We start from the raw sequence: 27,701 nt of genomic DNA, 5'->3' as shown, positions 1-27,701 counted from the left end.
CCAGGAAGGACAGTAGAGACAACCTCTGTAAACTTCTGTTCTCCACCAGGGTTCAGTTGTTATATATATGTCTGTATATTAACAGCCCTTACTACTATGTACCTGTATGTGTATACATGCCTCATTCATTGTCTATACTCTACTACTAGCCTTGTTGGTATCAGTACCCCCTGTATATAGCCTCGTTATTGTTATTTTATTGTGTTACTTTTCATTATTTTTTACTTTAGTTTATCTGGTAAATATTTTCTTTATTCTTTCTTGAACTGCACGGTTGGTTAAGGGCTTGTAAGCATTTCATGGTTCAGTCTACACTTGTTGTATTCGGCGCATGTGACTAATAAAGTTTGATTTGATTTGTTACTGTGTTTATCTGGTCAGATTCAAATTCAGAGATTCAGAATCAGAGATTCAGAGATTTTAAGATTCAGAGATTTTAAGATTCAGATTCAGTGTTTAATAGTCACATGTACAGGGTTGCAGGTGTGATTGCAGGGTACAGTGAAAATCTTAGGCTCTGAGCTCCAACATGCAGCCCTAAGTTAAATAAAATAACGAAATAGCACTATATACTGTACATCATAACAACTATATTTGGCATAGTTTATGTGTACTTCACCATTCAGGCCATGTGGTACACTATTCTACACTATTCTACACTCTTAGAAAAAAGGGTTTCAAAAGGGTTCTTTGCGGAAGGATAGGGTTCTACCAAGAACTGTTTTGATCAGAAGATGGAAGAAAGCATTCTTTGATGATTCTTTGGAAGGCAAGAAGGGTTCTTTGGAAGTCAAGAAGGGTTCTTTGGAAGTCAAGAAGGGTTCTTTGGAAGTCAAGAAGGATTCTTTGAGAGGCAAGAAGGGTTCTTTGAAAGGCAAGAAGGGTTCTTTGGAAGTCAAGAAGGGTTCTTTGGAAGTCAAGAAGGGTTCTTTGAAAGGCAAGAAGGGTTCTTTGAAAGGCAAGAAGGGTTCTTTGGAAGTCAAGAAGGGTTCTTTGGAAGTCAAGAAGGGTTCTTTGAAAGGCAAGAAGGGTTCTTTGGAAGTCAAGAAGGGTTCTTTGAAAGGCAAGAAGGGTTCTTTGAAAGGCAAGAAGGGTTCTTTGGAAGTCAAGAAGGGTTCTTTGAAAGGCAAGAAGGGTTCTTTGGAAGTCAAGAAGGGTTCTTTGAAAGGCAAGAAGGGTTTTTTGAAAGTCAAGAAGGGTTCTTTGGAAGTCAAGAAGGGTTCTTTGAAAGGCAAGAAGGGTTCTTTGAAAGGCAAGAAGGGTTCTTTGGATGTGAAATAATATTATGACTTCAAGCCTGTCAACTCCAGAGATTAGGCTGGCAATATATAAGAACATCCAATAGTCAAAGGAATATGAAATACAAATGGTATAGAGAGAAATAGTCGACGCGCCATAATTCCTATAATAACTACAACCTAAAACTTCTTTACTGGGAATATTGAAGAACTGGGAATATTGAACCACCAGGTTTCATATGTTCTCATGTTCTGAGCAAGGAACTTAAATGTTAGCTTTTTTACATGACACACATTGCACTTTTACTTCCTTCTACAACGCTGTGTTTTTGCATTATTTAAACCAAACTGAACATGTTTCATTATTTATTTGAGACAAAGGTGATTTTATTTATGTATTATATTAACTTAAAACAAAAGTGTTCATTGTTCATTCAGTATTGTTGTAAATGTCATTATTACACACACACACATATACATATATATATATATATATATATATATATATATATATATATATATATATATAAATCAGCCGTTTAATCCGTATTGGCTTTTCTTGGACCTCCAATAATCGGTATCGGTATCGGCGTTGAAAAATCATAATCGGTCGACCTCTAGCGCATACTTCCTTAAAAGACCTTCGGTTGAAAAATGAGAGAAAAGGGGCAATAGTACTGTTTGTGACGCCGTAGCCAGTGTACTTTCTCAAAACAGTCAGAAATAATCGAAGAAATCTGTCATTAATGTTGATGTTTTTGACAAGGAGATCTTAGTTGCACAATTTTACATTTAACTAAGTGCATGAAATGTGCATGAAAACGAGTCGTCTCTCGTTGAATGACAAAAAATACTTTATTGAAGAATCCCTACGGTTGACCAATCACGGGCGAAGGAGCTGGCCTGGAGAAAAAATATTGTGCCCGAACAGCCGGAAAAATAATGTCACAAAATGTCGCATAATATATGCATAAACTCTTCCGAACTGTTTCAGCTGGGAAGCATGCGGACGGCTTTAGGGTATAACAAGGCCCTAAGAAAAGGCCGTATGAAATATGTAATGTATTGTCATAAATAATAACATTTAAAAAGGCTGGTGGAACCGTTCATAGAGGATTCTAGGAAGAACCATCCAAGGACAAAAGCATTCTCAGTAGAACCCTTCATAGAGGGTTCTAGATAGAACCCTATGCAAAGGGTTCCCAGCACCAAAAAGGGACATGTGGACAAGCAGAATAACCCTGTATGGTTCTACTTAGCACCTTTTTTTCTAAGAGTATATTGGTCAAGATGGCTACTAGCCAATAGTTGTATATTACACACCTAATACAGCCAACCAGTGATGTCAACACGTCCAGAGTCACTTCCTGCTATAGCCACAGCTACATCCAACAAGGCTGCGGTTTACACACACACAGAAAGGATTCTAAATAGTACCAGATCAGGGTTAGTTGGCTTGAAACCATAGCATAACCCTTTTTAGTGCTATATAGAACCCTTTATGATGGTTAAAGACCCATCCTCATAAGGTTCTAAATGGAAACTGTATGGTGCTATAAAGAAAAGGTTCCAGATAGCACCAAAAAAGGGTTCTGCTATGGTTACAACATTGGGGCTATATAGACCCTTTTTTTATGGTTCTTAATATAACCTTTATGGAGAATGGTTCTATAAAGAACCTTTCTTAATCTCAAAGGTTCTTTGTAGATCCTTTTGAAGAACCATACAGGGTTTTATATTCTGTCCAGTCATATTACATTGTTCAAATTCCTTAGGTGTTGTGTCACAAGCAGGCAATGGTCATACACACATAGGCAAACCGGCAGGTGAATCAAAACTAGGACTGAAGGCTATAACTGGTTCTTCCAAACGAGCTAGGAAAAGGCTTAGTAGAGTCACAACGAACATACCCCACAAAGGCACAAACAGAATGAACTGAACTAAATAAGGAGCTGATGAGACCAGGTGAGTAACTAATACAGGTGAAATCAATGAGCAAAAATGAAAGACAGAGCTACGTTCAAGAACACAAAGAAACAGGGCTACGTTCAAGAACACAAAGAAACAGGGCTACGTTCCAGAACACAAAGAAACAGGGCTACGTTCAAGAACACAAAGAAACAGGGCTACGTTCCAGAACACAAAGAAACAGGGCTACGTTCAAGAACACAAAGAAACAGGGCTTTGTTCCAGAACACAAAGAAACAGGGCTACGTTCAAGAACACAAAGAAACAGGGCTACGTTCAAGAGCACAAAGAAACAGGGCTACATTCAAGAACACAAAGAAACAGGGTTACGTTCCAGAACACAAAGAAACAGGGCTACGTTCCAGAACACAAACAAACAGGGCTACGTTCCAGAACACAAAGAAACAGGGCTACGTTCAAGAACACAAAGAAACAGGGCTACGTTCCAGAACACAAAGAAACAGGGCTACGTTCCAGAACACAAAGAAACAGGGCTACGTTCAAGAACACAAAGAAACAGGGCTATGTTCCAGAACACAAAGAAACAGGGCTACGTTCAAGAACACAAAGAAACATGGCTATGTTCCAGAACACAAAGAAACAGGGCTACGTTCCAGAACACAAACAAACAGGGCTACGTTCCAGAACACAAAGAAACAGGGCTACGTTCAAGAACACAAAGAAACAGGGCTACGCACACATACTGACACGTTCCTGACCTGTTTTCCCTTGTTTTGTATTTATTTAGTATGGTCAGGGCGTGAGTTGGGTGGGTTGTCTATGTGTTGTTTTCTATGTTGGGTGTTTGTTCCTTGTTAGTGTTTCGCCACACGGGACTGTCACGGTAGTTTCATTTTGTTATTTTGTATCGCATATTTGTTTTCGTGTTATTAAATTACCATGGAAACCAACCACTCTGCATATTGGTCCGATCCTTCTCGCCTCTCCTCGTCCGATGAGGAGGACGATATAGACTATCGTTACACATACCCAGTGTATATACAGCACAAACAGACTTGGGACTAGATAGCTAGATAGACTAGATAACTCATAATCTGTGTTGATCAAAGAAATCTCAGGGAGACTCGTTATTTAACCAGAGAAATTAGTTAAGGATTTATAAAAGGTCATTGTCACACCAAATATCAACAGATCTGGGACCTGTCTATAGTATCTTGTGTTTAACATCCAAATAAGTCACTCCAAATATGAACAGATCTGGGACCAGGCTGCAGTGTATTCTGTTGAGCATCCAAATCAGGAAGCATGAATCCAATCTCTTCTTTGTTTACATCCATAATGAGAGGCTCTGACATTCTCTTCTCACTGAAATGAAAGTTGTCATTTGAAGTCTCATCCCTGCTCTAAGTTTTATGTGTTTGATGTTGTGTCTGTACAACCTTCTTTCTGGCAGACTTTGTTTTTAATGCACCCAGACGCACACATTAGATATTTCGAAACACAATAAGGCGAATCAGCTTAAACACTGCTAAATACATCTGCATGCCGTTCACTGGGTGGGTCAACTTTTATTCTTTGTGTCTGTGCAACCAACACTGGCAGACTTTGATTTTTAATAGGTGTTTCTAACGCTTACTCATTATCTGTCATATTCACAGGGTCAGCTTGACAAACAACACAAGTTGTTAGTTAGATCAATTCCTAATAGACCAGCTCCTGTCCCTAACCAGGAGCCCGGGTAATTTCTGTCCCTAACCACGGCCCTGGGACAGTTGTGCCTATAATCTAAACCGGCACCTCTTTCGGAGTCCACCACGGTCACACTCTTGAAAACTGTCCACCACTCTTTCCTGTTGCTGAAGCATTATTTTCCTGATGTAGCAAACTGGCTCAAATGAAGATCTTACATCTGTATACAGTATAGGGAATAGGGAGTGGGCCCTAGTTCTCTGTTACCCACTGATACAGCACATCCTCCCAGTGTACCTTTAACACTCCCTCCCCAAGCTTAGCTCCCTAATGTAAATCCCCATGATTTAAAGGAGAGTTGCAGAAAGGAGGAGCAGTAGGCATTATGTGAGGGGAGGATCTTGACCAGATATGGAGGGGTTAAGAGGGAGGAGTGTATGTGTGTGTTTGTGTGTTGGTGTGTGCTAATCCTGACCGGAGTTGGAGGGAGTTAGAAGGATTGTGTTTGTGTGTGCGTGCATGAACGCTGAGAAAGCTCAGCGTTCGTCGGCTGGGTGAAAACTGTTAGCTACTCTGACCCTCTCTAACCCTCTCTGACCCTTTCTAACCCTCTCTGACCCTCTCTAACCCTCTCTGACCCTCTCTGACCCTCTCTAACCCTCTCTGACCCTCTCTGACTCTCTGAGCTGGAGACCACACTGGGCTCAAGGTGTCTGTCTGGACACACTGGACATCACACCCACAGAGCCTGGGTGGATTATGGTGTGGCTATACAGACATAGGCTGCGGCCCAAATGGCACCCTATTCCCTACATAGAGCACTACTTTTGGTGGTTGTCTGTGATATGTGGCTGTGACCCTAGTGGACTCCGGTCAAAAGTAGTGCACTATGTAGGGAATAGGGTGCCATTTGGGAGGCAAATAGAACCTCTGGGGATTACACATAGCCACATATCTCAGACAACCACCAGTCACTGTAAAACCCCTTTGTCAACAATATCCTTTTAAATCCTTCAGAGACGGACGAGGAGGAGGGATGAATAAACACGGACTACCAGACCTCGTTCTCGTCCCAAATGGCACCCTATTCCCCATAGGTCTCAGGTCAAAAGAAGTGCACTATATAGGCAATAGGGTGTCAAAGGTACATACGCTTTCAAATATTATCAAAATGTTTTCAATTCATTGAATGTTTGCTTAGCTTCCTTCGAATGCCAAGTGGGTGGGGTTTGCACATTTAAGACTATTCTATTGGTTTCATTGCGCCATGCAAACTCACTCAAGCCCAGATAAAGTATTTGACATGATTCTGAATACTATTTGAACCCAGGTCTAACAGGTAGGGGTGTGTTCAGAAGAGGTGTAGAAGCAGGTGTTTTGGAAGCAGGTGTTTTGGTGTTTAGAAGGCTGATTGGTCTGATAGGGTTCTGAATCCCAGGGTATGTGTAAAGGTTGTCAATGTAGTTCTCCTCCTCAGACGAGGAGGAGCATGGATCGGACCAAGATGCGGAGTAGGAGGTATTCATGATTTAATGGCAAACCAACAAAACACTACAAATGAACAAAACAACAAACGTGACTAACCTGCAACAGTCCTGTGTGGCCCAAACGCTGACACAAGAACAAACACCCACAAAACACCAGTGAAACCCTGGCTGCCTTAGTATGACTCTCAATCAGAGACAAACGATACACACCTGTCTCTAATTGAGAATCATACCAGGCCGAACACAAAACCCCACATAGAAATAGAAAACATAGACTGCCCACCCAACACTCACGCCCTGACCAAACTAAAACAAATACATAACAAAGGAAAACAGGTCAGGAACGTGACAGTATGGCTCAATCTGTCAGGTAAATGTGAGACCTAATGCTCCCATCTATGGCTTGACATGGTGCTAGCTAGACCTTGGATGTTGTATCCCAAATGGGACTCTATTCCCTTTATATAGGGCCCTGGTAAAAAGTAGTGCACTATAAACGGAATAGGGTGCCATTTGGGACGTATACCTTCCTTCCGCTCCGTGCCAAGATTGATAATCTCAAGCCTCTCATAAACCCTCCAATACTGCAGCCCATTACAAGGCTGTTCTAAAGCGTTCTCTCTCTCTCAGTGCCAGCTGAAATTAGGCCTCTACAAGGTCTCTCATACCAGACTGTACTGTACATACTGCAGGTTTAAATCCTTCACCTCAGGTGAGGAATTTCTTGATTATGTCGGTGTTGTGAAGACATTGAGAGGTGTCTGCTCTTCAGAAGGAATAATCCGTTTGAACCACAGGTTGGTCGTGTGGCGGGAGCCGCCCATGATTGATGGGAGAACAGGACCAACACTTAATAACCTCTATCATGCCTCGCGACCTCACAACCCTACGGTGGGTGCCAGTTTGTTTATGGGTGGTACGTCCGTCCCTTTCTCCCTCCCTCACCCGCACGCCGACACGCTAACCAGTGCACTGCCCGACCGCTGCAGAATCTCTGCTGGGGCTAATGGGCCGGACTGAGGGATTGGACTGTCAGCACGGAGCCGGGAGTCATTTTTCTTCCTTCCTGCATGGTCGTCTGAGGTAGACGTAGAGGTAGCCCCTGTGCACCCCTGGCGACGCCCTACCCCGTGCTCTCCCAATCATCTGTCAGCGGTGACGGAGCCTGCTGGAATAAGGGGGCGTGAGGGAGGAGAGGGAGGGTGTCAATTAGCCTTAGCTGTCCTGACAAACCTGTTTTTCCTCTCCACCACCACTGAGGCACCAGCCGCTAAGGCCCTGGACAACTCGGTCCCTCGTTCCTCTCTGTCACTTTGTGGGGGCTGTGGATTTGTTTCGCTGTAAATGGGTCACACACAGACACTCCATTACAATGCGTGTCTGTGTGTGTCTCAGTGTGTCTCAGTGTGTATGTGAGGGGACCAAGTGAGAGGAAGAGTTAGAGGAAGAAAAGAAAGAGTCCTTTGCACCTTTCATGAGAAAACGTACAAAGAGGACTTGACCTTAATAATACTCTCAAATGTAAACAAATACAGTAAGCCTAGATCCATCAGTAAACGTGTCAACATCTGATCAGTTAGTAGAACTGGGCTCCCGATTGGAGCAGCAGTCTAAGGCACTGCATCTCAGTACTAGAGGCGTCACTACAGACACCCTGGTTCAAATCCAGGCTGTATCACGACCGGCCGTGATTGGGAGTCCCATAGGGCGGTGCACAATTAGCTCAGTGTCGTCCGGGTTTGGCCGGTGTAGGCCGTCATTGTAAATAAGAATTTGTTCTTAACTGACTTACCTAGTTAAATAAAGGTTAAATAAATAAAATAAAAATAGAAAGAGATTAGTACTGGGGGAAGGATTACATCATCATACTGTACTGCCTCTGAAGCCTCCTCCTCTCCCTCTCTCTCACAAACCTTCTCCTCTACCCCCCTCTCTCCATCCCTCTCTCTCACAAACCTCCTCCTCTACCCCCTCTTTCACAAACCTCCTCCTCTACCCTCTCTCTCTCACAAACCTCCTCCTCTACCCTCTCTCTCTCACAAACCTCCTCCTCTACCCCCATCCCTCTCTCTCACAAACCTCCTCCTCTACCCTCTCTCACAAACCTCCTCCTCTACCCTCTCGCTCTCACAAACCTCCTCCTCTACCCCCCATCCCTCTCTCTCACAAACCTCCTCCTCTAACCCCTCTCTCACAAACCTCCTCCTCTACCCCCATCCCTCTCTCTCACAAACCTCCTCCTCTACCCCCCTCTCTCACAAACCTCCTCCTCTACCCTCTCTCTCTCACAAACCTCCTCCTCTACCCCATCCCTCTCTCTCACAAACCTCCTCCTCTACCCTCTCTCACAAACCTCCTCCTCTACCCTCTCTCACAAACCTCCTCCTCTACCCCCCTCTCTCACAAACCTCCTCCTCTACCCTCTCTCTCTCACAAACCTCCTCCTCTACCCCTCTCTCTCACAAACCTCCTCCACTAGCCTCTCTCTCTCACAAACCTCCTCCTTTACCCCCCATCCCTCTCTCTCACAAACCTCCTCCTCTACCCCCCCACCCCTCAATCTCACAAACTTCCTTCAGTACCCTTCCATCCCTCTCTCTCACAAACCTCCTCCGCTAGGAGTTGAAGTGGTGTGGTGTGACAGACCGTCATTGGCAGAAGACTGCAGAGACACACAGTCACCAGCAATTATGTGGAATGAAACGTCATACAAAGAGGGTACGGCCATTCCCATAGGGGTTGTTTTGAATGGATAATAAGAATGATAGGAAATAGTAGGTTCGAGTGAAAATGTACAACACATAAATACACATCCAAGATATACAGTAACACACAGATAGAAAATAACAAGAACAGCCTTACCGTAGATTCCTGTGGATATACATGGGAAGGCCTGTGGAAAGAAAGAGAGAGATGACGGTCAGTGCATGTTCACATTATAAAATGTACATTGTAAAACGCCAAGCACGCAAAAGTATTGGTAATTTTCCATCTCTCTAGCATGGGGATAGAGAAAGCTAAGCCAGCAGGTAGTAAAATAAAACGTGTCCGTTTCTATTATTCACTGACTGTCTTTAATATTGCTCTCAATTGGTGGCCTTTGAAACCGTTCTACTCTGTGCTCCTTTTCATTTCCTACTAAATACAGCACTAACATAACATACTGAATCTGTATCCCAAATGGCACCATATTCCCTTTATATAGTGCACTACTTTAGACCAGAGCCCTATGGGCTCTGATAAGAAGTAGAACTCCATATAAGGAATAGGGTACCATTTTGGAAGCAGACACTAACATACCTTACATGTGATTTATAAAAAAATAGTTCTGGTGAAATCCACCACAGGCATGTAGTGATTCCAATAATACTGCATGGCACTCCTCTATATAATACACTCCTAATGTTTCAGGATCATTATCTTGCAGAATATAAGTTACAGTATACTTTAATAGGGTTTCCCAAACTAAGCGGCGCGACCCCATGTGTGGTCGTCTGATTTGAAAATGGGGTTGCGAGAGAAAATGTGCGTTTGATTTTTAAAGCCGGGGTTCTGTCAGTAACCTCCGGTAGTTGCTAAATGCGGTTGGAATAAACAAAGCCGTTTCTGTTTTCTTCCAACAGATATGTCACTATCTTTTGAATGGTTTAAGCTGCAAAATATGATGCCCCCATCATTGAAAGATAAGACTCTCAGGTATACGAACATACACTACATGACCAAAAGTATGTGGACATCTGCTTGTCGAACATCTCATTCCAAAATCATGGGCATTAATATGGAGTTGGTCCCTCCCTTTGCTGTTATAACAGTGTCTACTCTTCTGGGAAGGCTTTCCACTAGCTTTTCAAACGTTGCTGCGGGGACATGCTTCCATTCAGCCACAAGAGCATTAGTGAGATCGGGCACTGATATTGGGCAATTAGGCCTGGCTCGCAGTCGGTGTTCCAATTCATCCCAAAGTTGTACGATGGGGTTGAGGTTAGGGATCTGTGCAGGCCAGTCAAGTTCTTCCACACCAATCTAGACAAACCATTCCTGTAGGGACCTCACTTTGTGCACGGGGGAATTGTCATGCTGAAACAGGAAAGGGCCTTCCCCAACTGTTGCCATAAAGTTGGAAGCACAGAATAGTCTAGAATGTTATTGTATGCTGTAGTATTAAGACTTCCCTTCACTGGAATTAAGGGGCATAGCCTGAAACATGAAAAACAGACCCAGACCAGCATTCCTCCTTAAATGCATTTGGGCAGGTAGTGCTCTCCTGGCATCTACCAAACCCAGATTTGTCCGTCAGACTGCCAGATGGTGAAGCGTGATTCATCACTCCAGAGAATGCGTTTCCACTACTCCAGAGACCAATGGCGGCGATTGCATGGCTGTGTGCTTGATTTTATACACCTGTCAGCCACAGCTGTGCATGAAATAGCCGAATCCACTAATTCAAAGGGGTGTCCACATACACATATAAACTCAGCAAAAAAAGAAACGACCCTTTTCAGGACCCTGTCTTTCAAAAAAAAATCATAACAATCCAAATAACTTCCCAGATCTTCATTGTAAAGGGTTTGAACACTGTTTCCCATGCTTGTTCAATGAACCATAAACAATTAACGAACATGCACCAGTGGAACGGTCGTTAAGAAACTAACAGCTTACAGACGGTAGGCAATTAAGGTCACAGTTATGAAAACTTAGGACACTAAAGATGCCTTTCTACTGACTCTGAAAAACACCAAAAGAAAGATGCCCAGGGTCCCTGCTCATCTGCATGAACGTGCCTTAGGCATGCTGCAAGGAGGCATGAGGACTGCAGTGGTGGCTAGAGCAATACATTGCAATGTCCGTACTGTGAGACGCCTAAGACAGTGCTACAGGAAGACAGGATGGACAGCTGATCGTCCTCGCAGTGGCAGACCACGTGTAACAACACCTGCACAGGATCGGTACATCCGAACATCACACCTGCGGGAAAGGTACAGAATGACAACAACAACTGCCCGAGTTACACCAGGAACGCACAATCCCTCCATCAGTGCTCAGACTGTCCGCAATAGGCTGAGAGAGGCTGGACTGAGGGCTTGTAGGCCTGTTGTAAGGCAGGTCCTCACAAGACATCACCGGCAACAACGTTACCTATGGCACAAACCCACCGCCACTGGACCAGACAGGACTGGCAAAAAGTGCTCTTCACTGACGAGTCGTGGTTTTGTCTCACCAGGGGTGATGGTCGGATTCGCGTTTATCGTCGAAGGAATGAGCGATACATTGAGGCCTGTACTCTGGAGTGGGATCGATTTGGAGGTGGAGGGTCCGTCATGGTCTGGGGCAGTGTGTCACAGCATCATCGGACTGAGCTTGTTGTCATTACGGGCAAACTTGCAAGTGCCTTGGTGGAAGAGTGTGGTAACATCTCACAGCAAGAACTGGCCAATCTTGTGCAGTCCTTGAGGAGAAGATTCACTGCAGTACTTAATGCAGCTGGTGGCCACACCAGATACTGACTGTTACTTTTGATTTTGACCATCCCTTTGTTCAGGGACACATTATTCAATTTCTGTTAGTCACATGTCTGTGGAACTTGTTCAGTTTATGTCTCAGTTGTTGAATATTGTTATGTTCATACAAATATCTACAAGTTAAGTTTGCTGAAAATAAACGCAGTTGACAGTGAGAGGACGTTTCTTTTTTTGCTGAGTTTAGATATAGTGTATGTACTGTTTCCCTCTACTATGCCCACAAGCCACAAGCCATTAGAACAGAGTGGCGTTAAATCACACAGGGGGGTAAAGAACATCATCAAGGGGAAAATAATGAGGGAAAATAATATTTAAGGAAAATATATTTAAAAAACATATGTCTATATATATTTACAAAAAAATATACGGGGGATTGGAAATGATGCAGACAATTACATTGATGGAAGCTACAATCTATCTGCAGTTTTAAAGCTGATCCACCCCATAAAAAAAAGAAAATCTCTTCAATCACCATACTGGCTTCAGATTGAACTACTGTCACAAATACTGCCAGACTGATTTGAAGTAGAATGTCATAGCCCAAATTTAAAAAGTTAACATTGGCTATTGATTACATAACTTTTACATGCTGGTGTTGTGAAAAACTTTTGATATCAAAATGGGTTCGCGGGCCAAAGAAAGTATGTTTAGTTACTTTGCAGAAAGTTAGTTTCAGAGCTACTGAAAAGCAATAGACAACTTTATGCACACACACCCATGCAAGTTTTCACCCACACACATCTACTTATAAAGCATACCAGACATTGACATATTCAAAAAGGGCTGTCACAATATTGCACTAATTAATGTTGTGTGATTAAATTGAAGCCATATTTCGGCGAGACAGCGGATGTGGCCACACACACAACCACATACACTCACAGACTAGCTAGCGGGGACTTGTCCTAAGGGGAACAGTAGATCAGCACTATGGTGGATCCAAAGGTACATCTCTCTGCATAGTAATTATACTCATGAATATCATAATGAAAAAATGAATCAGATTGATCTGTCCAGGGAGCCAAAGCTCTCTCTCTCTCTCTCTCTCTCTCTCTCTCTCACACACACACACACACACACACACACACACACACACACACACACACACACACACACACACGCCTGTATGTCTGTCTGTCTGTCTACCTATATATCCACCAGATATCAGATTGAGTTTCCACTCATTGATGTTCCAGGATGTTACTACAAGGACTGAACGTTACCACAAGGACAGGACGATACCACAAGGACTGGACGTTACTACAAGGACTGGACATTACCACAAGGACAGGACGTTACCACAAGGACTGGACGTTACCACAAGGACAGTACGTTACCACAAGGACGTTACCACAAGGAATGGACGTTACCACAAGGACTGGACGTTACCACGAGGACTGGATGTTCCCACAAGGACTGGACGTTACCACAAGGTCAGGACGTTACCACAAGGACTGGACGTTACCACAAGGACAGGACGTTACTACAAGGACTGGACGTTACCACAAGGACCGGACGTTACCACAAGGACCAGACGTTACCACAAGGACCGGACGTTACCACAAGGACCGGACGTTACCACAAGGACCGGACGTTACCACAAGGACCGGACGTTACCACAAGGACAGGACGTTACCACAAGGACAGGACGTTACCACAAGGACTGGACATTACCACAAGGACTGGACGTTACCACAAGGACTTTGGAACTGGCGGACTATGCTACATATCAAATATATCATAGCTACCAAAGTCAGACACAATCTCTCTCTCTCTGGCTCTCTGTCTCTCTCTTTCTGTCTCTCTGGCTCTCTCTCTCTCTCTCTCTCTCTCTTTCTCTGTCTTTCTCTCTCTCTCTCTGGCTCTCTGTCTCTCTCTTTCTCTTTCTGTCTCTCTGTCTCTCTCTCTCTCTGGATCTCTGTCTCTCTCTTTCTGTCTCTCTGTCTCTCTGTATCTGTCTCTCTCTCTCTCAGTCTTTCTGTCTCTCTCTCTCTCTAAACAACAGGTGTAGACTAACAGTGAAATGCCTACTTATGGGCCCTTCCCAATAGAGAAATAGGGAAATAATAACAGGAGGAATAAATACACAATGAGTAACGATAACTTGGCGATATACATGAGGTTACCAGGACAGAGTCGATGTGCAATGGGATAGATAATAAACAGTAGCAACAGCAGCATATGTGATGAGTCAAAACAGTTAGTGCAAAAAAGGTCATTGCAGAGAGTCTGGGTTACTATTGGTTAACTATATAATTAACTATTTAGCAATCTTATGGCTTGGGGGTAGAAGCTGTTCAGGGTCCTCTTGGTTCCAGACTTGGTTTGTCGGTACTGCTTGCAGTGCGGTAGCAGAAACTATGACTTAGGTGGGTGGAGTCTTTGATGCAGCCAGACAAGATGCTCTCAAGGGTGCAGCTGCATAACTTTTTGAGGATTTGAGGGCCCATGCCGAATCTTTTCAGCCTCCTGAGGGGGAAGAGGCGCTGTCATGCCCTCTTCACGACTGTGATGTGGACACCAAGGAACTTGAAGCTCTCAACCTGCTCCACTACAGCCCCGTCGATGTGGATGAGGCGTGCTTGGCCTTCCGTTTCCTGTAGTCCACGATCAGCTCCTTTTTTCTTGCTGACGTTATTGGATTGGAGCATAACTGATAATTATGACTGTACTTTTCTAAAATATTATACAAAGTTAGCATCCAGTACTTGCTACAGTAGACATATTATTCAAACATGGCTTTACAGCTGAAAATAGATTCAGTACTCTTTACCTCTCTCTCTCGCTTTCCCTCTCTCTCTTTTTTCCCTATCCAACTTTCCCTCGCTCCCTCGCTCCTCCCTCCCTCCCTCCCTCCCTCCCTCCCTGTCTTCACTTCTGTGGCCAAGTACATTATGATCCATAGGGCCTTCTGCATGGCTTCTCCATTCCACATTCATCTTATAAAGTATATTAATAAATTTAATAAGCAGTAAAGAGAAAAGATTTTTTCAAAAGCTCCCATTTGTCTTTAAAAGCAGCTGAATACGTGCTTTACTTCTTACATTCATCAACAGGCGTGGCCACTATACAGTAATATAATAGAATGACAAATGGATTAGGGCCATTTCACCACAATTTACAGAACACAGTGAGATGAATATAGAGCTCTAGAAGAGTAGTAAGAATTCATCAAAGAATAACACCCATTGTAAGTGCTGAAATCACTCTGTGTAAGAACTTAGTTGGCCTAAATAAATCACTCGGTGTTGGAACTTAATTGGCCTAAATAAATCACTGTGAAGAGCTAAATTGGTCTAAATAACAGAATGTGTTGTTTGTCAAGCTGACCCTGTGAATATGACAGATAATAAGTAAGCGTTAGAAACAGCTATTAAAAATCAAAGTCTGCCAGTGTTGGTTGCACAGACACAAAGAATAATAGTTGACCCACCCAGTGAACGGCATGCAGATGTATTTAGCAGTGTTTAAGCTGATTCGCCTTATTGTGTTTCGAAATATCTAATGTGTGCGTCTGGGTGCATTAAAAACAAAGTCTGCCAGAAAGAAGGTTGTACAGACACAACATCAAACACATAAAACTTAGAGCAGGGATGAGATTTCAAATGACAACTTTCATTTCAGTGAGAAGAGAATGTCAGAGCCTCTCATTATGGATGTAAACAAAGAAGAGATTGGATTCATGCTTCCTGATTTGGATGCTCAACAGAATACACTGCAGCCTGGTCCCAGATCTGTTCATATTTGGAGTGACATATTTGGATGTTAAACACAAGATACTATAGTCAGGTCCCAGATCTGTTGATATTTGGTGTGACAATGACCTTTAATAACTAATTTCTCTGGTTAAATAACGAGTCTCCATGAGATTTCTTTGATCAACACAGATTATGAGTTATCTAGTCTATCTAGCTATCTAGTCCCAAGTCTGTTTGTGCTGTATATACACTGGGTATACTAAACATTAGGAACACATTCCAAATAGGAGTTGCAATTTGTTGGGGCATGGACTCTACAAGGTTTAGAAAGCGTTCCACAGGGATGCTGGTCCATGTTGACTCCACAGTTGTGTGAAGTTTGCTGGATGTCCTTTGGGTGGTGGACCACTCTTGATACACTGGGAAACTGTTGAGTGTGAAAAACCCAGCAGCGTTGCAGTTCTTGACAGTTCTGGCACCTACTACCATACACCGTTCAAAGGCACTTAAATATTTTGTATTGCCTATTCACCCTCTGAATGGCACAATCCATGTCTCAATTGTCTCAAGGCTTTAAAATCCTTCTTTAACCTGTCTCCTCCCCTTCATCTACACTGATTGAAGTTGATTTAACAGGTGACTTCAATAAGGGATCATAGCTTTCACCTGGATTCACCTGGTCAGTCTTAGTTTTTGCCTAGTGGGTGATATGATTGAAATCTTTACAGAAACAGTTGACCTTTACCAGACGAGAGTCTCCGTTCTGACACAAACAGACAGACGATGATGCGTGGAAAATAAAAGCACAAGCATTTTTAGTCACTCTCCACTGTTTAGACCTGGTCCCAGATCTATTTGTGCTGTATTGTCATCATGGCATGACAACGACCATAGGAGTTGTCTTTACAGAACAAACAGATCACTGAGCATGTTGTTGGTAGGCAAACTGACTTGGTTTTAAAGACTGATTTAGTTTCCGGCACGAAGGGCCATGAAGAAACCGTCACCTAGACATGAGTGGACTCTGAATAATGAGATGGCAGTTTAGACTAAAGACAAGATAACATGTCTGTGTTGGCACAATCTCAGACAAAACCATGTCTAAAAACATCAAGAATCAGTAACTACTGCAATCACTCATCTGGAATCCACTTGATCCTTAACCTAGTTTAACCACAGTAAATCCGTCACTTTCCAGCTCTTCTCTGGATTCATTCTGCATTACACTTTTGAGACATTAATAAAAAAAGGACTTAAGACTCATCCCGCCATCAGGAATCCATTTGATATTTTTACGGAGTATCATATCATATCGAGTATCTGGTGGAAAAAAATCTTAATCTTCAGTCAAGATGAGCAGCACTCGGCAGGCCCTTGGTCTCAATTCTTCAGAGTATGAAGTGGGCTGACTGATCATGCAGATCTAGAGTCAGAAGTCGTCCCAAACGGCATGCTATATAGTGCCCTGATCAAAAGTAATGCACTACATATCTAATAGGCTGCCATTTGGGACCCAGTTTCAATCATTATTATCATCTGCCTGCTAAAAGGACTGAAGTGTCAATCTCTGAAGTTGAACTTCAGTTCGGCTAACATCATCGGAAACCTTGACACATCCGCAGGAAGGGAAACGTACTCCACACACACACACACACACGCACACACACACGCACACACACACGCACACACACACGCACACACACACACGCTCATGACCAATGGTGATGACACAGTATCAGCATAATGAATTACACCTCATTTTGATAGTTGTCTGTCTGATCCATTAAAGAGTATTGATCTCTCTCAGGTTGAAGAGTGAGGAGAGAATGCATTAGGTAATCACTTTTACGGGACATTGTAAAGTGCCCCTGATCTCATGTAACAGGGTTATATTGGTGATTCCCCTTGCCACTTTATTGTTAAGCCAATGGGTTTTTGGTTTTAGTTTTGTCTTGCCTTCACCTACTCAACATGGCATCTTATTGGCTGGTTTGCGTAGCTTGCTTACGAGGGAGGATGTTTCAGTTAGAATCGTCCCAGTGAACAAGCACCAAACCAGCGGTAAGTTGTTGGTTGCAAAGCACTGTACAAAAGTGCTTTTATACTCCCAAGTGATGATTTAAATGTACAATTTCTATCAATTTGTTTGTAAATGTTATTCGAACATCACACATAAGATGCAGCGTTTTTTGGTGAATATTTGTTGTGCATTTTGTTGTAAAGAATTCCCGCCAGTACTAGCTAGCAACTTACTGTGTCTGGTGGGGGGGTTCGTATATTTTGTACAGTGCGTGAGTGCAGAGTTGGATGGTGAGCCGTGCATTGTATGACGTGCAATTTTGTGCTGATTCTATCAGAATAAATCTCCATGACTGGTGCTACAAGTTGGAGTTCGTGTCGATGATTGATTGTACACAACGCAAGAAGAGTACTGTTACACTCACACACTGACACCTCTGTGAATGTGTCACAAATGGCACCCTACTACCTATATATAGTGCACTACTTTTGACCAAAGCCCAGAGGGTTCTTGTCAAAAGTAGTGCACTAGAAAGGGAATCGGTTGCTATTTAGGAAGCAACCTGTGACATATGCAGTCACTTCCTACTTACCGGCTCAAAGCCCTGCTTACTGCCAGAAGGGAGGGGAAATAAAAACATCATACAAATATGTCAGGAAGACGAGTTGCTTGGAGGCTTGATTCACGTCTGGCACGAGGCTTTTATTTGACCCATAAATCAGTCAACGGATGCAGTCAAATACTATAGTAGAAAATATATGAATCTGGAGTGCAGCTCTGAGTATTAACAACCTCACTGGTGATCAATACCCTGTAAACATCTTGAGGCGTAGCTGCTATTTTCTAAAATCACATAAACATTGTTACCATCCATTCTCAAAAAAAGAACCTTCATGAAAAGAAGAACATTTCTTGTTAGATTTTTAAGTGGACAAGTTATTTGGTGAGCCATTGAGAAAACAGCAAGCCCAGTAAGCACCGTACTATACATTCACTGTTCAGTACATACAGTACAATCCCTGTGATCATGTACTGTATTACCAAGACTGAGCATTTAGCTACACCCGCAATAACATCTGCTAAATATGTGTACGTGACCAATCAAATTGGATTTGATTTGATCATCAGTGTTGAGGTCTTTCCATGTTTACATTCAACTAGAGCTGCACTTGAGGTAATTTGTGGCTCAGTTGGCAGAGCAATGCCACAGGTTGTGGGTTTGATTTCCGTTGGGGAGACTCATACATACAATTGATAAAATCCTCTTCTAAATGGCATATATTATTATCGGTCCTGCTTTAAACAAAGTGCAACTTATGAAGGCTTCATAAACTGGATATGTCACACAGTTATGACACTATTATTTCCCATATTGTATTGTGTGTTATTGTATTGTGTGTTATTGTATTGTGTGTTATTGTATTGTGTGTTATTGTATTGTGTGTTATTGTATTGTGTGTTATTGTATTCTGTGTTATTGTATTGTGTGCTATTGTATTGTGTGCTATTGTATTGCATGTTATTGTATTGTGTGTTATTGTATTGTGTGTTATTGTATTGTGTGTTATTGTATTCTGTGTTATTGTATTGTGTGCTATTGTATTGTGTGCTATTGTATTGCATGTTATTGTATTGTGTGTTATTGTATTGTGTCTTATTATATTGTGTGTTATTGTATTGTGTGTTATTGTATTGTATGTTATTGTATTGTGTGTTATTGTATTGTGTGTCATTTTATTGTGTGTTATTGTATTGTGTGTTATTGTATGTTATTGTATTGTGTGTTATTCTATTGTGTGTTATTGTATTGTGTGTTATTGTATGTTATTGTATTGTGTGTTATTGTATGTTATTGTATTGTGTGTTATTGTATTGTATGTTATTGTATTGTGTGTTATTGTATTGTATGTTATTGTATTGTGTGCTATTGTATTGTATGTTATTGTATTGTGTGCTATTGTATTGTATGTTATTGTATTGTGTGCTATTGTATTGTATGTTATTGTATTGTAGGTTATTGTATTGTGTGTTATTGTATTGTATGTTATTGTATTGTAGGTTATTGTATTGTGTGTTATTGTATTGTGTGTTATTGTATGTTATTGTATTGTGTGCTATTGTATTGTATGTTATTGTATTGTGTGTTATTGTATTGTAGGTTATTGTATTGTATGTTATTGTATTGTGTGTTATTGTATTGTATGTTATTGTATTGTGTGTTATTCTATTGTGTGTTATTGTATTGTGTGTTATTGTATTGTATGTTATTGTATTGTGTGCTATTGTATTGTATGTTATTGTATTGTGTGCTATTGTATTGTATGTTATTGTATTGTATGTTATTGTATTGTATGTTATTGTATTGTAGGTTATTGTATTGTGTGTTATTGTATTGTGTGTTATTGTATTGTATGTTATTGTATTGTATGTTATTGTATTGTAGGTTAATGTATTGTGTGTTATTGTATTGTGTGTTATTGTATGTTATTGTATTGTGTGCTATTGTATTGTATGTTATTGTATTGTGTGTTATTGTATTGTAGGTTATTGTATTGTGTGTTATTGTATTGTGTGTTATTGTATTGTATGTTATTGTATTGTGTGTTATTGTATTGTATGTTATTGTATTGTATGTTATTGTATTGTGTGTTATTGTAGTGTATGTTATTGTATTGTGTGGTATTGTATTGTGTGTTATTGTATTGTGTGTTATTGTATTGTGTGTTATTGCATTGTGTGTTATTGTATTGTGTGTTATTGTATTGTGTGTTATTATATTGTGTGTTATTATATTGTGTGTTATTGTATTGTGTGTTATTGTATTGTGTGCTATTGTATTGTGTTATTATATTGTGTGTTATTATATTGTGTGTTATTGTATTGTGTTATTATATTGTGTGTTATTGTATTGTGTGTTATTGTATTGTGTGTTATTATATTGTGTGTTATTTTATTGTGTGTTATTGTGTTGTGTGTTATTATATTGTGTGTTATTCTATTGTGTGTTATTGTATTGTGTGCTATTGTATTGTGTGCTATTGTATTGCATGTTATTGTATTGTGTGTTATTGTATTGTGTCTTATTATATTGTGTGTTATTGTATTGTGTGTTATTGTATTGTATGTTATTGTATTGTGTGTTATTGTATTGTGTGTCATTTTATTGTGTGTTATTGTATTGTGTGTTATTGTATGTTATTGTATTGTGTGTTATTCTATTGTGTGTTATTGTATTGTGTGTTATTGTATGTTATTGTATTGTGTGTTATTGTATGTTATTGTATTGTGTGTTATTGTATTGTATGTTATTGTATTGTGTGTTATTGTATTGTATGTTATTGTATTGTGTGCTATTGTATTGTATGTTATTGTATTGTGTGCTATTGTATTGTATGTTATTGTATTGTGTGCTATTGTATTGTATGTTATTGTATTGTAGGTTATTGTATTGTGTGTTATTGTATTGTATGTTATTGTATTGTAGGTTATTGTATTGTGTGTTATTGTATTGTGTGTTATTGTATGTTATTGTATTGTGTGCTATTGTATTGTATGTTATTGTATTGTGTGTTATTGTATTGTAGGTTATTGTATTGTATGTTATTGTATTGTGTGTTATTGTATTGTATGTTATTGTATTGTGTGTTATTCTATTGTGTGTTATTGTATTGTGTGTTATTGTATTGTATGTTATTGTATTGTGTGCTATTGTATTGTATGTTATTGTATTGTGTGCTATTGTATTGTATGTTATTGTATTGTATGTTATTGTATTGTATGTTATTGTATTGTAGGTTATTGTATTGTGTGTTATTGTATTGTGTGTTATTGTATTGTATGTTATTGTATTGTATGTTATTGTATTGTAGGTTAATGTATTGTGTGTTATTGTATTGTGTGTTATTGTATGTTATTGTATTGTGTGCTATTGTATTGTATGTTATTGTATTGTGTGTTATTGTATTGTAGGTTATTGTATTGTGTGTTATTGTATTGTGTGTTATTGTATTGTATGTTATTGTATTGTGTGTTATTGTATTGTATGTTATTGTATTGTATGTTATTGTATTGTGTGTTATTGTAGTGTATGTTATTGTATTGTGTGGTATTGTATTGTGTGTTATTGTATTGTGTGTTATTGTATTGTGTGTTATTGCATTGTGTGTTATTGTATTGTGTGTTATTGTATTGTGTGTTATTATATTGTGTGTTATTATATTGTGTGTTATTGTATTGTGTGTTATTGTATTGTGTGCTATTGTATTGTGTTATTATATTGTGTGTTATTATATTGTGTGTTATTGTATTGTGTTATTATATTGTGTGTTATTGTATTGTGTGTTATTGTATTGTGTGTTATTATATTGTGTGTTATTTTATTGTGTGTTATTGTGTTGTGTGTTATTATATTGTGTGTTATTCTATTGTGTGTTATTGAATTGTATGTTATTGTATTGTGTGTTATTATATTGTGTGTTATTGAATTGTATGTCATTGTATTGTGTGTTATTATATCTCTATGGTTGTAGCTATTAGGGCTGCATTGATGTATCTCTATGGCTGTAATTATTAGGGCTGCATTGATGTATCTCTATGGCTGTAATTATTAGGGCTGCATTGATGTATCTCTATGGCTGTAACTATTAGGGCTGCATTGATGTATCTCTATGGCTGTAATTATTAGGGCTGCATTGATGTATCTCTATGGTTGTAACTATTAGGGCTGCATTGATGTATCTCTATGGTTGTAGCTATTAGGGCTGCATTGATGTATCTCTATGGCTGTAATTATTAGGGCTGCATTGATGTATCTCTATGGCTGTAATTATTAGGGCTGCCTTGATGTATCTCTATGGCTGTAATTATTAGGGCTGCCTTGATGTATCTCTATGGCTGTAACTATTAGGGCTGCATTGATGTATCTCTATGGCTGTAACTATTAGGGCTGCATTGATGTATCTCTATGGCTGTAACTATTAGGGCTGCCTTGATGTATCTCTATGGCTGTAATTATTAGGGCTGCCTTGATGTATCTCTATGGCTGTAACTATTAGGGCTGCATTGATGTATCTCTATGGCTGTAATTATTAGGGCTGCCTTGATGTATCTCTATGGCTGTAACTATTAGGGCTGCATTGATGTATCTCTATGGCTGTAACTATTAGGGCTGCATTGATGTATCTCTATGGCTGTAGCTATTAGGGCTGCATTGATGTATCTCTATGGCTGTAATTATTAGGGCTGCCTTGATGTATCTCTATGGCTGTAATTATTAGGGCTGCCTTGATGTATCTCTATGGCTGTAACTATTAGGGCTGCATTGATGTATCTCTATGGCTGTAACTATTAGGGCTGCCTTGATGTATCTCTATGGCTGTAACTATTAGGGCTGCATTGATGTATCTCTATGGTTGTAGCTATTAGGGCTGCATTGATGTATCTCTATGGCTGTAACTATTAGGGCTGCATTGATGTATCTCTATGGTTGTAGCTATTAGGGCTGCATTGATGTATCTCTATGGTTGTAGCTATTAGGGCTGCAGCTCTCTTTAGTGACAGAGCTCTTAGATGGGCGGATATCTCAGAGATGCTTGTTATTAATCAGAGGTAAAGATCAGAAGGATTTCCTTGACTGAACCCACTGAGAACTCACTGAGCCATGCACTGAATGGTAGTACTTTACTGTACCTTGTGTTTCCACTATTGGTATTTGTAACGGCTGACGAAGTCGTTCTCCTCCTCAGACGAGGAGGAGCATGGATCGGACCAACATGCAGCGAGGTATGTAGACATAATGAATTTCATTATAATAACGAATACGAAAATACAAGACAAACTACGAAACAACAAACGACGTCAACAGACCTGAACATGCAAACTAACATGAAACGAAGAACGCACGAACAGACTAAACAAAACGAAACAGTACCGTGTGGTGCACAAACACAGACACAGCAACAATCACCCACAAACAAACAGTGAGAACCGCCTACCTTAATATGGTTCTCAATCAGAGGAAACGTCAAACACCTGCCTCTAATTGAGAACCATATCAGGCAACACACTTAACCCAACATAGAAACACATAACATAGAATGCCCACCCCAACTCACGCCCTGACCAAGGAACTCCGGGCGCACCCCTAAAACTCAAGGGGAGGGTCTGGGTGGGCATCTGTCCGCGGTGGCGGCTCCGGCGCAGGACGAGGACACCACTCCACCATAGTCTTTGTCCCCCTCCTTAGCGTCCCTTGAGTGGCGACCCTCGCCCCCGACCCTGGTCCAGGAACCTTCACCAAGGCCCCTCCTAAATAGCGGAGACAACTCAGGACAGAGAGGTAGCCCAGGACAGAGAGGTAGCTCAGGACAGAGAGGTAGCTCAGGACAGAGGGGTAGCTCAGGACAGAGGGGTAGCTCAGGACAGAGGGGCAGCTCAGGACAGAAGGGCAACTCCGGACAGAGAGGCAGCTCTGAACTGAATGGTTGCTCCGGACTAGATGCAGCTCCGGACTATATGGCAGCTCATGACTGGAGGGCAGCTCCTGACTGGAGGGCGGCTCATGACTGGAGGGCGGCTCATGACTGGAGGGCGGCTCATGACTGGCTGGTGGCTCTGGCAGCTCCTGACTGGCTGGCGGCTCTGGCAGCTCCTGACTGGCTGGCGGCTCTGGCAGCTCCTGACTGACGGACGGACGGCTCTAATGGCTCGGGACAGACGGGCGGCTCTGAAGGCTCGTGGCAGACGGATGGCGCTGGGCAGACGGATGGCTCAGATGGCGCTGGGCAGACGGATGGCTCAGACGGCGCTGGGCAGACAGATGGCTCAGACGGCGCTAGGCAGACAGATGGCTCAGACGGCGCTGGGCAGACAGATGGCTCAGACGGCGCTAGGCAGACAGATGGCTCAGACGGCACTGGGCAGACAGATGGCTCAGACGGCGCTGGGCAGACAGATGGCTCAGACGGCGCTGGGCAGACAGATGGCTCAGACGGCGCTGGGCAGACAGATGGCTCAGACGGCGCTGGGCAGACAGATGGCTCAGACGGCGCTGGGCAGACAGATGGCTCAGACGGCGCTGGGCAGACGGATGGCTCAGACGGCGCTGGGCAGACAGATGGCTCAGACGGCGCTGGGTAGACGGATGGCTCAGATGGTGCTGGACAGGCAGGCAGCTCAGACGGCGCTGGGCAGACGAGCATTGCAGGCGGCGTTGGGCAGACGAGCAGTGCAGGCGGCGTTGGGCAGACGGCCGACTCTGACCTGCTGAGGCGCACAGTAGGCCTGGTGCGTGGTGCCGGAACTGGTGGTATCGGACTGGAAACACGCACCTCAAGGCTAGTGCGGGGAGCAGGAACAGGGCACACTGGACTCTCGATGCGCACTATAGGCCTGGTGCGTGGTACCGGAACTGGTGGTACCGGGCTGAGGGCACACACCTCAGGGCGAGTGCAGGGAGAAGGAACAGTGTGTACAGGGCTCTGGAGATGCACAGGAAGCCTGGTGCGTGGTGTAGGCACTGGTGGTAATGGGCTGGAGACACGCACCTTAAAGGCTAGTGCGGGGAGCAGGAACAGGGCACACTGGTCTCTCAAAGCGCACTATAGGCCTGGTGCGTGGTGCCGGAACTGGTGGTACCGGACTGAGGGCACGCACCTCAGGGCGAGTGCGGAGAGAAGGAACAGTGTGTACAGGGCTCTGGAGACGCACAGGAGGCTTGGTGCGTGGTGCCAGAACTGGAGGTACTGGGCTGGAGACACGCACCACAGGGAGAGTGCGTGGAGGAGGAACAGGGCTCTGGAGACGCACAGGAAGCCTGGTGTGTGGTGTAGGTACTGGTGGTACTGGGCTGGGGAGGGAAGGTAGCGCCGGATATACCGGACCGTGCAGGCGTACTGGCTCCCTTGAGCACCGAGCCTGCCCAACCTTACCTGGTTGAATGTTCCCCGTAGCCCGTCCAGTGCGGGGAGGTGGAATAACCCGCACTGGGCTGTGTAGGCGAACCGGGGACACCATGCGTAAGGCTGGTGCCATGTACACCGGCCCAAGGAGACGTACTGGAGGCCAGATATGTAGAGCCGGCTTCATGGCACTTGGCTCAATGCTCAATCTAGCCCGGCCAGTGCGGGGAGGTGGAATAACCCGCACCGGGCTATGCACACGTACAGGAGACACCGTGCGCTCTACTGCATAACACGGTGTCTGCCTGTACTCTCGCTCTCCACGTTACGCTCGGGGAGTTGGCGCAGGTCTCCTACCTGACTTCGCCACACCCCCTTTTAGCCCCCCCCCCCCCCCACAAGAAAATTTTGGGCTTGACTCTCCGGCTTCCAGCCTCGCTTACGTGCTGGTCCCGTGTGGCTCAGTTGGTAGAGCATGGCGCTTGCAACGCCAGGGTTGTGGGTTCATTCCCCACGGGGGGACCAGGATGAATATGTATGAACTTTCCAATTTGTAAGTCGCTCTGGATAAGAGCGTCTGCTAAATGACTTAAATGTAAATGATGTAAATGTGCTGCCTCCTCATACCACCGCTCCTGGGCTTTAGCTGCCTCCTTCTCCTCCTGAGAGCGGCGATTCTCTCCAACCTTAGCCCAGGGTCCTTTTCCCTCCAAAATGTCCTCCCATGTCCAGGAGTCCTGTGTAATGGGCCGCTGCTGTCGCTGCTGCCCGTTACCCCGCTGCTTGATCCTTTGTTGGTGGGTGATTCTGTAACGGCTGTCGAAGTCGTTCTCCTCCTCAGACGAGGAGGAGCATGGATCGGACCAACACGCAGCGAGGTATGTAGACATAATGAATTTAATTATAATAACGAATACGAAAATACAAGACAAACTACAAAACAACAAACGACGTCAACAGACCTGAACATGCGAACTAACATAAAACGAAGAACGCACGAACAGACTAAACAAAACGAAACAGTACTGTATGGTGCACAAACACAGACACAGCAACAATCACCCACAAACAAACAGTGAGAACAGCCTACCTTAATATGGTTCTCAATCAGAGGAAACGTCAAACACCTGCCTCTAATTGAGAACCATATCAGGCAACACACTTAACCCAACATAGAAACACATAACATAGAATGCCCACCCCAACTCACGCCCTGACCAACTAAACACATACAAAAACAACAGAAAACAGGTCAGAAACGTGACAGTATTTATAGGACAATAGTGCTGCAATCATGTACACTATAAATTAATGGATTTGGCTATTAATGGATTTGGCTATTTCAGCCCGACCCATTGCTGAGAATTGTGTAAAATCGAGCACACAGCCATGCAATCTCCATAGACAAACATTGGCAGCAGAATGGCTTTTATGAAGAGCTCAGTGACTTTCAATGTGGCACCGTCATAGATTCCACCTTTCCAACAAGTCAGTTTGTCAAATTTCCGGGTCAGCTGTAAGTGCTGTTCTTGTGAAGTGGAAACATCTAGAAGCAACAACGGCTCAACCGCGAAGTGGTAGGCCACACAAGCTCACAGAACTGGACCACTGAGTGCTGAAGCGTGTAGAGCGTAAAAATCGCCTGTCCTCACTAATACTCTTGTGGCTGAATGGAAGCAAGTCCCCCCAGCTACAGTTGAAGTCGGAAGTTTACATACATCTTAGCCAAATACATTTAAACTAAGTTTTCACAATTCCTGAAATTTTATCCTAGTAAAAATTCCCTGTTTTAGGTCAGTTAGGATCAGCACTTTATTGTAAGAATGTGAAATGTCAAAATAATAGTAGAGAGAATGATTTATTTCAGCTTTTATTTATTTTATCACATTCCCAGTGGGTCAGAAGTTTACATACACTCAATTAGTATTTGGTAGCATTGACATTAAATTCTTTAACTTGGGTCAAACATTTCGGGTAGCCTTCCACAAGCTTCCCACAATAAGTTGGGTGACTTTTGGCCCATTCCTCCTAACAGAGCTGGTGTAACAGAGTCAGGTTTGTAGGCCTCCTTGCTCGCACACGCTTTTTCAGTTCTGCCCACACATTTTCTATGGGATTGAGGTCAGGGCTTTGTGATGGCCACTCCAATACCGTGACTTTGTTGTCCTTAAGCCATTTTGCCACAACTTTAGAAGTATGCTTGTGGTCATTGTCCATTTGGAA

General features: G+C 42.6%; 1 protein-coding gene across 1 annotated transcript in view; it reads right to left on the bottom strand.

The window, feature by feature from the left end:
• Positions 1-27,701, bottom strand: part of LOC129862734 (ADP-ribose glycohydrolase MACROD2-like) — a 917,737-nt gene that overhangs the window by 9,083 nt on the left and 880,953 nt on the right. Inside the window, exon 7 of the mRNA XM_055934653.1 lies at positions 9,206-9,236. Within this exon, the coding sequence (XP_055790628.1) occupies positions 9,206-9,236 (31 nt within the window). The remainder of the gene's footprint in view (positions 1-9,205; positions 9,237-27,701) is intronic.

Source organism: Salvelinus fontinalis, chromosome 1 (genome assembly GCF_029448725.1).
Source record: "Salvelinus fontinalis isolate EN_2023a chromosome 1, ASM2944872v1, whole genome shotgun sequence".
Lineage (NCBI taxonomy): Eukaryota > Metazoa > Chordata > Actinopteri > Salmoniformes > Salmonidae > Salvelinus > Salvelinus fontinalis.
Note: the sequence above shows the minus strand (reverse complement) of the source record. Positions and strands in the feature narration are given on the sequence as shown.